Source organism: Entelurus aequoreus, linkage group LG21 (assembly GCF_033978785.1).
Source record: "Entelurus aequoreus isolate RoL-2023_Sb linkage group LG21, RoL_Eaeq_v1.1, whole genome shotgun sequence".
Classification (NCBI taxonomy): Eukaryota; Metazoa; Chordata; class Actinopteri; order Syngnathiformes; family Syngnathidae; genus Entelurus; species Entelurus aequoreus.
The window spans coordinates 5,792,438-5,805,453 of record NC_084751.1 but is presented as its reverse complement, the minus strand read 5'-3'; the positions used below and the strand labels follow the sequence as shown (position 1 = coordinate 5,805,453).

The 13,016-nt window shown below is 39.4% G+C and overlaps 1 protein-coding gene across 1 annotated transcript in view; it reads right to left on the bottom strand.

The window, feature by feature from the left end:
- The window catches only part of LOC133638210 (medium-chain acyl-CoA ligase ACSF2, mitochondrial-like), a 35,280-nt gene that overhangs the window by 377 nt on the left and 21,887 nt on the right, over positions 1 to 13,016 (bottom strand). Inside the window, exons 11-16 of the mRNA XM_062030579.1 lie at positions 4,279 to 4,386; positions 4,124 to 4,175; positions 3,828 to 3,927; positions 2,947 to 3,088; positions 2,778 to 2,888; positions 55 to 123 (exon numbers count right to left, since the gene is read on the bottom strand). Of these exons, the coding sequence (XP_061886563.1) occupies positions 55 to 123; positions 2,778 to 2,888; positions 2,947 to 3,088; positions 3,828 to 3,927; positions 4,124 to 4,175; positions 4,279 to 4,386 (582 nt within the window). The remainder of the gene's footprint in view (positions 1 to 54; positions 124 to 2,777; positions 2,889 to 2,946; positions 3,089 to 3,827; positions 3,928 to 4,123; positions 4,176 to 4,278; positions 4,387 to 13,016) is intronic.

Here is a 13,016-nt window from a genome sequence, read left to right as displayed (position 1 = left end):
CTTCCTTTCTCCTTGCTTCCTAACCACTGACTTAATTTCATTCTTCAACTTTACCTTCCCAGTCACCGTCAGCGGGAAACTGCCCACAAAGACCACGTAGCGAGGAACCTTGAAGTGGGACAGCTGCAACACACACACACTCGTTAGGGCCACACTCGTTAGGGTGACACTTGTTAGGGTGACACTTGTTAGCAAGGAACCTTGAAGTGGGACAGCTGCAACACACACACACACACACACACACTTGTTAGGGCCACACTCGTTAGGGTGACACTTGTTAGGGTGACACTTGTTAGCAAGGAACCTTGAAGTGGGACAGCTGCAACACACACACACACACACACACACTTGTTAGGGCCACACTCGTTAGGGTGACACTCGTTAGGGTGACACTTGTTAGCAAGGAACCTTGAAGTGGGACAGCTGCAACACACACACACACACACACACACTTGTTAGGGCCACACTCGTTAGGGTGACACTCGTTAGGGTGACACTTGTTAGCAAGGAACCTTGAAGTGGGACAGCTGCAACACACACACTTGTTAGTGCCACACTCGTTAGGGCCACACTCGTTAGGGTGACACTTGTTAGGGTGATACTTATTAGCGAGGAACCTTGAAGTGGGACAGCTGCAACACACACACACACACACTCGTTAAGGCCACACTCGTTAGGGCCACACTCGTTAGGGCCACACTCGTTAGGGTGACACTTGTTAGGGTGATACTTATTAGCGAGGAACCTTGAAGTGGGACAGCTGCAACACACACACACACACTCGTTAAGGCCACACTCGTTAGGGCCACACTCGTTAGGGTGACACTCGTCAAGGTGAAACTTGTTAGGGGGACACTCGTTAGGGCGTCACTCGTTAGGGTGACACTCGTTAGGGGGACACTCGTCAGGGTGACACTCGTTAGGGCCACACTCGTTAGGGCCACACTCATTAGGGTGACCCTCGTTAGGGTGACACTTGCTAGGGTAACACTTGTTAGGGCGACACTCGTCAGGGTGACACTTGAGGTGACACTTGACGTGGCACTTGAGGTGACACTCGTTAGGGTGAAACTTGAGGTGACACTTGAGGTGACACTCGTTAGGGTGAAACTTGAGGTGACACTTGAAGTGACACTTGAGGTGACACTCGTTAGGGTGAAACATGAAGTGACATTTGAGGTGACAGTTTAGGTGACACTCGTTAGGGTGAAACTTCAGGTGACACTTGAGGTGACACTCGTTAGGGTGAAACTTGAAGTGACATTTGAGGTGACACTTGAGGTGACACTTGTTAGGGTGAAACTTGAGGTGACACTTGAGGTGACATTTGAGGTGACACTCGTTAGGGTGAAACTTGAGGTGACACTCGTTAGGGTGAAACTTGAAGTGACATTTGAGGTGACATTTGAGGTGACACTCGTTAGGGTGAAACTTGAGGTGACACTTGAGGTGACACTTAAGGTGACACTTGAGGTGACACTCGTTAGGGTGAAACTTGAGGTGACAATTGAGGTGACACTCGTTAGGGTGAAACTTGAAGTGACACTTGAGGTGACACTTAAGGTGACACTTGAGGTGACACTCGTTAGGGTGAAACTTGAGGTGACAATTGAGGTGACACTCGTTAGGGTGAAACTTGAGGTGACACTTGAGGTGACACTTAAGGTGACACTTGAGGTGACACTCGTTAGGGTGAAACTTGAGGTGACAATTGAGGTGACACTCGTTAGGGTGAAACTTGAAGTGACACTTGAGGTGACACTTAAGGTGACACTTGAGGTGACACTTGTTAGGGTGAAACTTGAGGTGACAATTGAGGTGACACTCGTTAGGGTGAAACTTGAAGTGACACTTGAGGTGACACTTAAGGTGACACTTGAGGTGACACTCGTTAGGGTGAAACTTGAGGTGACAATTGAGGTGACACTCGTTAGGGTGAAACTTGAAGTGACACTTGAGGTGACACTTAAGGTGACACTTGAGGTGACACTCGTTAGGGTGAAACTTGAGGTAACACTTGAGGTGACAATTGAGGTGACACTCGTTAGGGTGAAACTTGAGGTAACACTTGGTGACAATTGAGGTGACACTCGTTAGGGTGAAACTTGAGGTGACACTTGAGGTGACACTTAAGGTGACACTTGAGGTGACACTCGTTAGGGTGAAACTTGAGGTAACACTTGAGGTGACAATTGAGGTGACACTCGTTAGGGTGAAACTTGAGGTAACACTTGGTGACAATTGAGGTGACACTCGTTAGGGTGAAACTTGAGGTGACACTTGAGGTGACACTTGAGCTGACATTTGAGGTGACACTTAAGGTGACACTTGAGGTGACACTCATTAGGGTGAAACTTGAGGTGACATTTGAGGTGACACTTGAGGTGACACTCGTTAGGGTGAAACTTGAGGTGACAATTGAGGTGACACTCGTTAGGGTGAAACTTGAAGTGACATTTGAGGTGACATTTGAGGTGACACTCGTTAGGGTGAAACTTGAGGTAACACTTGAGGTGACAATTGAGGTGACACTCGTTAGGGTGACACTTGAGGTGACACTTAAGGTGACACTTGAGGTGACACTCGTTAGGGTGAAACTTGAGGTAACACTTGAGGTGACAATTGAGGTGACACTCGTTAGGGTGAAACTTGAGGTAACACTTGGTGACAATTGAGGTGACACTCGTTAGGGTGAAACTTGAGGTGACACTTGAGCTGACATTTGAGGTGACACTTGAGGTGACATTTGAGGTGACACTTGTTAGGGTGACACTTACCTTTCCTCTGCAGAAATTCTTGATGTCGTCCTCAGTGAGTTCCTGGTCATCTGTCACTTTCACACATGCACAAATCTCTTCCCCCATGCGGGGGTCATCCACCCCCACCACCTGACACACACACACAGGTGAGAAGTGGTGGTGAAGGGTGTGTAAGGTGTGCACTCACCTGCACTTCTTTGACTTTGGGGTGTGTGTGGATGAACTGTTCCAGCTCAGCAGGGTAAATGTTCTCTCCTCCTCGGATGATCATGTCCTTGATGCGACCTTGCAGGCGACAGTAGCCAAACACGTCCAAGCTGCCCAGGTCCCTGACACACACACACACACACACACACACACACACACACACATACACACACATACACACACATACACACACATACACACACACACACACACATACACACACACACATACACACACACACGTACACGTATACACACACACACACACACACGTACACAAACACACACACACACACACGTACACACATACACACACACACGTACACATATACACACACACACGTACACAGACACACACACGTACACAGACACACGTACACACATACACACAAGTACACACACATACACGCACACACACACATACACACACACACGTACACAGACACACACACACGTACACAGACACACACGTACACACATACACACACACACACAAGTACACACACATACACGCACACACACACGTACACACATACACACACACACAAGTACATACACACACACGCGCGTACACACACATACACACACACGTACACACACATACACACACACAAGTACACACACATACACACACACGTACACACACATACACGTACACACATACACACACACACGTACACACACACACACGTACACACACATACACGTACACACATACACACAAGTACACACACATACACACATGTACACACACACAAGTACACACACATACGCACACACACAAGTACGCACACACACAAGTACACACACACACACATATATAGAAGCAGTGTGCCAACAGTTGTGGGTGTGGTGGACTCACCCGGTCTTGTACCATCCATCTGGAGTGATGCACAGGTGTGTCATGTGGGGGTCGTTCCAGTACCCCAACATGACACAGTAGCCACGGATCAGGATCTCACCTGAACACCCCAGAGGAACCAAGTGATGCACAGGTGTGTCATGTGGGGGTCGTTCCAGTACCCCAACATGACACAGTAGCCACGGATCAGGATCTCACCTGAACACCCCAGAGGAACCAAGTGATGCACAGGTGTGTCATGTGGGGGTCGTTCCAGTACCCCAACATGACACAGTAGCCACGGATCAGGATCTCACCTGAACACCCCAGAGGAACCATCTCCCCGCTGCTTGGGTTCACAATTTTAGCCTGTGGACACGCCCACAACATGTGATGCAATCTTTGGCTTTGAAAATGTGCTGTGGGCAAGTGGGTGAGTGGGTGAGTGGGTGAGTGGGTGAGTGGGCGGTACCTCAGTGTGGTCCATGATGTAGCCCACAGTCTCACACTTCCTCTCCAGGTTGTCCAAGGGCGAGCCACAGAATGTCACAGGACTGTTCTCTGTGGTTCCATATCCTATCTACATGATATACATACTTTATTACATGTTGTTATGATGGTGTCTGTTACTACATTATATATATATATATATATATATGTATATATATATATATATATATATATATATATATATACATACTTTATTACATGTTGTTATGATGGTGTCTGTTACTACATTATATATATATATATATATATATATATATATATATATATATATATATATATATATATATATATATATATATATACTTTATTACATATTGTTATGAAGGTGTCTGTTACTACATTATATATATATATATATATATATATATATATATATATATATATATATACATATATATATATATATATGTATATATATATATATATATATATATATATATATATACTTTATTACATATTGTTATGAAGGTGTCTGTTACTACATTATATATATATATATACTTTATTACATATTGGTATGAAGGTGTCTGTTACTACATTATATATATATATATATATATATATATATATATATATATATATATATATATATATATATATATATATATACTTTATTACATATTGTTATGAAGGTGTCTGTTACTACATTATATATATATATATATATATATATATATATATATATATATATATATATATATATATATATATATATATATATATATATATATATATATGTACTTTATTACATATTGTTATGAAGGTGTCTGTTACTACATTATATATATATATATATATATATATATATATATATATATATATATATATATATGTACTTTATTACATATTGTTATGAAGGTGTCTGTTACTACATTATATATATATATATATATATATATATATATATATGTACTTTATTACATATTGTTATGAAGGTGTCTGTTACTACATTATATATATATATATATATATATATATATATATATATATATATATATATATATATATATATATATATATATATATATATATATATACATATATATATATATGTACTTTATTACATATTGTTATGAAGGTGTCTGTTACTACATTATATATATATACACTAGCATTCAAAAGTTTGGGGTCACATGTAAATGTGGTTATTTTTGAAGGAAAAGCACTGTACTTTTCAATGAAGATAACTTTAAACTAGTCTTAACTTTACAGAAATACACTCTATACATTGCTAATGTGCTAAATGACTATTCTAGCTGCAAATGTCTGCTTTTTGGTGCAATATCTACATAGGTGTATAGAGGCCCATTTCCAGCAACTATCACTCCAGTGTTCTAATGGTACAATGTGTTTGCTCATTGGCTCAGAAGGCTAATTGATGATTAGAAAACCCTTGTGCAATCATGTTCACACATCTGAAAACACTTTAGCTCCTTACACAAGCTACAAAACTGACCTTCCTTTGAGCAGATTGACTTTCTGGAGCATCACATTTGTGGGCTCAATTAAACGCTCAAAATGGCCAGAAAAAGAGAACTTTCATCTGAAACTCCACAGTCTATTCTTGTTCTTAGAAATGAAGGCTCGAACACTAAATTGTTTGGGTGACCCCAAACTTTTGAACAGTAGTGTATATATATGTATGTATATATATATATATATATATATATATATATATATATATATATATATATATATATATATATATATATATATATATATATATATATATATGTATATGTATATATATTTATATATACTTTGTTACATATTGTTATGAAGGTGTCTGTTACTACATTATATATATATATATATATATATACATATATATATATATATATATATATATATATATATATATATATATATATATACTTTATTACATGTTGTTATGAAGGTGTCTGTTACTACATTATATATACTTTATTACATGTTATGAAGGTGTCTGTTACTACATTATATATATATATATATATATATATATATATATATATATATATATACTTTATTACATGTTGTTATGAAGGTCTCTGTTACTACATTTTATGTATATATATATACTTTATTACATGTTGTTATGAAGGTGTCTGTTACTACATTATATATATATATACTTTATTACATATTGTTATGAAGGTGTCTGTTACTACATTATATATATATATACTTTATTACATGTTGTTATGAAGGTGTCTGTTACTACATTATATATATATATATATATATATATATATATATATATATATATATATATATATATATATATATATATATACATTATATATATATATACTTTATTACATGTTGTTATGAAGGTGTCTGTTACTACATGATACATATATATATATATATATATATATATATATATATATATATATATATATATATATATATATATGTATATATATATATATATATATATATATATACTGATGGAAGTGGATAATTACATATATCCATATTTAATAGTTACTTCTTTTATATCTCCTATAGTCATATTTTAATCAGCTAATGTTTCGTCTGGTACAAAGTGCTTGCATTACGAGTGTCCTTGCTGAGAGAGTCAGAGCGTTGAATATTCTCTCTGCTTGAGATTCCCATAACATTCTTGAGATAAGGGGCACAAAGCGGTGCTGGGCTAGCAGACAACAGGTGGGGAGGAGGGAGGGGAAGAGGGGGTAGAACAGAACGTCTCTGGGGGGTGGGAGCGAGGGACGAATTGAAGAACACAGCACTTCCGTGGGTTTTGGGGGAGATCGATCTTGGCTGGGCTAGGGAACGCTTCTGTACTGGATTGGTCTCACGTTTGTTTTCAAAGCTTTGAGAATAAACCACAAAATACCAACTACTGCCTGGTGATCAATTTAAACTTTAGCTTATGTGCCATAAAAAGAACTTGGGAGTGACCAGAAACTTAAATTCCCTGGAGGAACATCTGGTCAAACGCAACAATTTGGGGGCTCGTCCGGGATGGCACGCTGTTGATTGACGACTTCTTGCAATCTTCTGCGCAGACTCACTTGGCCAAAAAAGTTAAGGTAAGCAGAGCCTTTTTCTAAAATCTGCATTAGGAGTCTGAACTGAAGTTTGCAAGTCAAACACTGTTTTGTATCCCAGGCACAGAGTGGTGATTTTGATAGATTTATTGCATTTTTGCTGAACCTGCCATTACATAATAGTTGTACATAGTGGTCAACTCACGTCATTGTGTCTAGACTACCGTGACGGGCAGTTTCATTGACGAGTGAACTAATAGTTGGGTGTAAACTTACCCTGGGAATTTGGTCTTCCCTTAACGAGCTCGGGTTGCGAGATCCTAGTGCGATACAGCACTGAAACGTAAGGAAACGGCTGGAGGCCATTTGTAAAAGGTACAATAAAGATTCCCGGGTTGCGAGATCCTAGTGCGATACGGCACTGAAACGTAAGGAAACAGCTGGAGGCCATTTGTAAAAGGTACAATAAAGATTCCCGGGTTGCGAGATCCTTGTGGCTTTGGACACTGGAAAAAAGGAAATAGACACAATGGCCACGGAGTGTGACAGACAGGAATGTGATGGCGGTCAGGGAAAAATGTGATGAATCATTACTGTTTAATGGTCAATTGAATGTACTGTTGTCGACAATGAAATTAGCAGGTAGAGTTTAAAAAGAAAAAAAAAAAGAGAACGTTCCTTGAAAGGGTTAAGAGGGAGTTTACAACACTCGTAAAGTCAAGAACTCAAACGTTTGGTAAATTAAGAAAAGGAACTGGAAGTTTTATGGTAAAGTGAAACGAAGACAGAGAGCTTTCGTGAAGCTTTTTGCTTGTGTGTGTGTGTGTGTGTGTGTGTGTGTGTGTGTGTGTGTGTGTGTGTGTGTGTGTGTGTGTGTGTGTGTGTGTGTGTGTGTGTGTGTGTGTGTGTGTGTGTGTGTGTGTGTGTGTGTGTGTGTAAGCACTTGCTTGTGTGTGTGTGCTGCTGATTGCTTGTGTGTGTGTGTGTGTGTGTGCGTGAGCTGGTGGCAATGGGAAAAAAAGTGAGAGAAAAACGAAATGCAGCGAAAGAACCGATAATTTGTTAAAGAGGTTCATTTAGCCTACTAATGTGTATTTATAAATAGTTGATTTATATAGGCTAGTAAGGTAAAGTTTTGTACCTGACAAGTTTCGGCTATCTTGCTTCTGCAGCCTTCCTCAGAGGTGTCACGTGATGTTAGTGTGACGTCATCTGTGACGTGTTATATGGATTGTTCCATCCCACCTGAGGTGGGATGGATTAGAAGCAAGATAGCCGAAACTTGTCAGGTACAAAACTTTACCTTACTAGCCTATATAAATCAACTATTTATAAATAGAACCGATAATTAATGAGACAAATATGATAAAATGGATGGACTGGTCTTTCGCCTATCGCGCGGCGTCATATTATTTAAACGACCCGCCCAGACTTTGATTAGGCCACTGCCCCCGTCGGATGCAAACAACATACTCTGGTAAGTTGTGCCCATCGTCCCTTTTATGTTGTTTTGGGGGTTGACCTGACTGATACAGACTCTAAAGGAATTATTAAAATTAATGTCCTTGAGAGGGCGTTAACTACCTCTACACCTTCTGTAGCACCTAAAGTACCACCCCACCTCGGTGGTGTTTCAAAGGCTCTCACATCTGTGCGTGCTAATGACATCACCACCGAAGGCCTGGTAACTTTGACCTTAGGAGCGGGTGCAGACAACCTGTGGCTCAGGTGGATGCCAAAACCTGGGTGACTGTGTTGCTTGTTCCGCTGGACGTCCCTTTCCCCACACTTATCCCGCCCCTTTTAAGTTGACTGACATAAATGGCTCAAACTGTCTTATCTCCTTGTTCTCTGAACCCACGCCGCCAGGGTGCGATTTGTTGGCTAGTGTATACCCTCCTGTAGACAATTCCATCCGACTTCTTCCCTTTGTGGCCCAAAAGCTGAATTACATGTGTTTTCAATTTACAGGACCCTCTTCGTCCCCCAACAATTTGGGTGACATTAACCCTTCCTGGTGCACCACACTGATAGATGGCTCAAGGATAGGCCCTTGGGCACGAGCTGACTTATTCTGGTATTGTGGGGAGCACAGATTGTACATTACAATCCCGACGTCAGCCGTTGGGCTTTGTGCTATGGTTAGACTGGTGACCCCACTCACCCTAGTGGGTACCAAATTAACACCCCTTGGAACTCCTGTTTCAGCTGCCTCTCTAACTCCCTGCCGACGCCGCCATGTTTTATCTCGGAGGAGTGTAACGGGCTCCTTCGATTTGACGAGAAACCCTGATGGTGTTTACTTTGATGCAATAGGCCAACCTAGGGGGGTCCCCTCACAACATAAATTGTGGTGTGAATCCTGTGCAGGTTTCGAAAACCTTCCTGTCATTGTTTTTTTTTTATTGATTGAGACTTTTATTAGTAGGTTGCACAGTGAAGTACATATTCCGTACAATTGACCACTAAATGGTAACACCCGAATAAGTTTTTCAACTTGTTTAAGTCGGGGTCCACTTAAATTGATTGATGATACAGATATATACTATCATATATACTATCATCATAATACAGTCATCACACAAGATAATCACATTGAATTATTTACATTATTTACAATCAGGGGTGTGGAGGAGGGGGGGGGGGTATGGACATCAAGTAGTGGACATAGAGAGAGAGAGAGAGAGAGAGGGATCAGAAGGCATAAGAAAAAGTATCTGCATTTGATTGTTTACATTTGATTATTAGCAATCTATGGTGCTATTTTCCCTGTGACTGCTACTAAAAATGTTGAACGCATTAACTATGTTTTTTATAATCTGTTGAGACTGACCAACCTGACTCGTGACGCCGTTGAAGGACTTGCTGAACAACTTGACCCGACCTCCCACATGGCCATCCAGAACCGCATAGCCCTTGATCGCATCCTAGCCAAGGAAGAAGGTGTGTGTGCAATGTTTGGTGACCAATGCTGTACCTTCATTCCTAACAACACTGCCCCCGATGGTTCAGTTCAGAGGGCCTTAGAGGGCCTCCAGACCCTGTCTAAGGAACTTACTGAAGTTTCAGGGGTCTCTGACCCCTTCAAAGATTGGCTACAGAGCACATTTGGCAGGTGGACTGACCTAATTAAGTCTGTCCTGGTCTCAATTGGAGTTTTTTTGGCCATCATAGCCTCATGTGGTTGCTTTATCGCCCCTTGTGCTAAGTCTTTATGCACCCGCATCATTGTTAGAACTGTAGAAGGTCAACCCCACCCTGTTACTGGACTCGTTATGTCTTTGAAGGGGGTCAAGCAAAATGGAGACTTTCGAGAATTGTTGGTTTCCTTCCCTGACCATGACGACATTGACGTGGACTCCCTCCATCTATCTCCCATGTAACTATGCTGTTGTTTTATTGCTAGCTTGCTCCAAAAAAAAAAAAACAGCACCTACTTTAATGTGGGGCGTGCTTTCTAAGTGTTGTACTAATGGTAAAGATCTTTTTAGAAGATCTTGAAGGGGGATTGACGGAAGTGGATAATTACATATATCCATATTTAATAGTTACTTCTTTTTTATATCTCCTATAGTCATATTTTAATCAGCTAATGTTTCGTCTGGTACAAAGTGCTTGCATTACGAGTGTCCTTGCTGAGAGAGTCAGAGCGTTGAATATTCTCTCTGCTTGAGATTCCCATAACATTCTTGAGATAAGGGGCACAACGCAGTGCTGGGCTAGCAGACAACAGATGGGGAGGAGGGAGGGGAAGAGGGGGTAGAACAGAACGTCTCCGGGGGGTGGGAGCGAGGGACTGATTGAAGAACACAGCACTTCCGTGGGTTTTGGGGGAGATCGATCTTGGCTGGGCTAGGGAACGCTTCTGTACTGGATTGGTCTCACGTTTGTTTTCAAAGCTTTGAGAATGAACCGCAAAATACCAACTACTGCCTGGTGATCAATTTAAACTTATGTGCCATAAAAAGAACTTGGGAGTGACCAGAAACTTAAATTCCCTGGAGGAACATCTGGTCAAACGCAACAATACTTTCTTACATATTGTTATGAAGGTGTCTGTTACTACATTATATATATATATATATATATATATATATATATATATATATATATATATATATATATATATATATATATATACTTTATTACATGTTGTTATGAAGGTGTCTGTTACTACATTATATATATATATATATATATATATATATATATATATATATATATATATATATATATATACTTTATAAAGGTGTCTGTTACTACATTATATATATATACTTTATTACATGTTGTTATGAAGGTGTCTGGTACTACATTATACAGTGTATATATATATATATATATATATATATATGTATATATATATATATATATATATATATATATATATATATATATATATATATATATATATATATATATATATACTTTATTACCTATTGTTATGAAGGTGTCTGTTACTACATTATATATATACTTTATTACATGTTGTTATGAAGATGTCTGTTACTATATTATATACAATATATATATATATATATATATATATATATATATATATATATATATATATATATATATATATATATATATATATATATATATGGTTTATTGCATATTGTTATGAAGGTGTCTGTTACTACATTATACAAACCCTGTTTCCATATGAGTTGTGAAATGGTGTTAGATGTAAATATAAAGTGAATACAATGATTTGCAAATCATTTTCAAGCCATATTCAGTTGAATATGCTACAAAGACAACATATTTCATGTTCAAACTGATAAAAAAAAATTTTTTTGCAAATAATCATTAACTTTAGAATTTGTTGCCAGCAACACGTGACAAAGAAGTTGGGAAAGGTGGCAATAAATACTGATAAAGTTGAGGAATGCTCATCAAACACTTATTTGGAACATCCCACAGGTGTGCAGGCTAATTGGGAACAGGTGGGTGCCATGATTGGGGATAAAAACAGCTTCCCAAAAACTGCTCAGTCTTTCACCAGAAAGGATGGGGCGAGGGTCACCACTTTGTCCACAAGTGCGTGAGCAAATAGTCAAACAGTTTAAGAACAACATTTCTCAAAGTGCAATTGCAAGAAATGTAGTGATTTCAACATCTACGCTCCATAATATCATCAAAAGGTTGAGAGAATGTGGAGAAATCACTGCAGGTAAGCAGCATGGCCGGAAACCAACATTGAATGAGCGTGACCTTCCATCCCTCAGACGGCACTGTATCAAAAAGCGACATCAATCTCTAAAGGATATCACCACATGGGCTCAGGAACACTTCAGAAAACCACTGTCAGTAACTACAGTTGGTCGCTACATCTGTAAGTGCAAGTTAAAACTCTCCTATGCAAAGCCAAAGCCATTTATCAACAACACCCAGAAACGCCGCCGGCTTCTCTGGGCCCGAGATCATCTAAGATGGACTCATGCAAAGTGGAAAAGTGTTCTGTGGTCTGACGAGTCCACATTTCAAATTGTTTTTGGAAATATTCCACATCGTGTCATCCGCCCCAAAGGGGAAGTGAACCATCCAGACTGTTATCCACGCAAAGTGTAAAAGGCAGCATGTGTGATGGTATGGGGGTGTATTAGTGGCCAAGACATGGGTAACTTACACATCTGTGAAGGCACCATTAATGCTGAAAGGTACATACAGCTTTTGGAACAACATATGTTGCCATCATGGA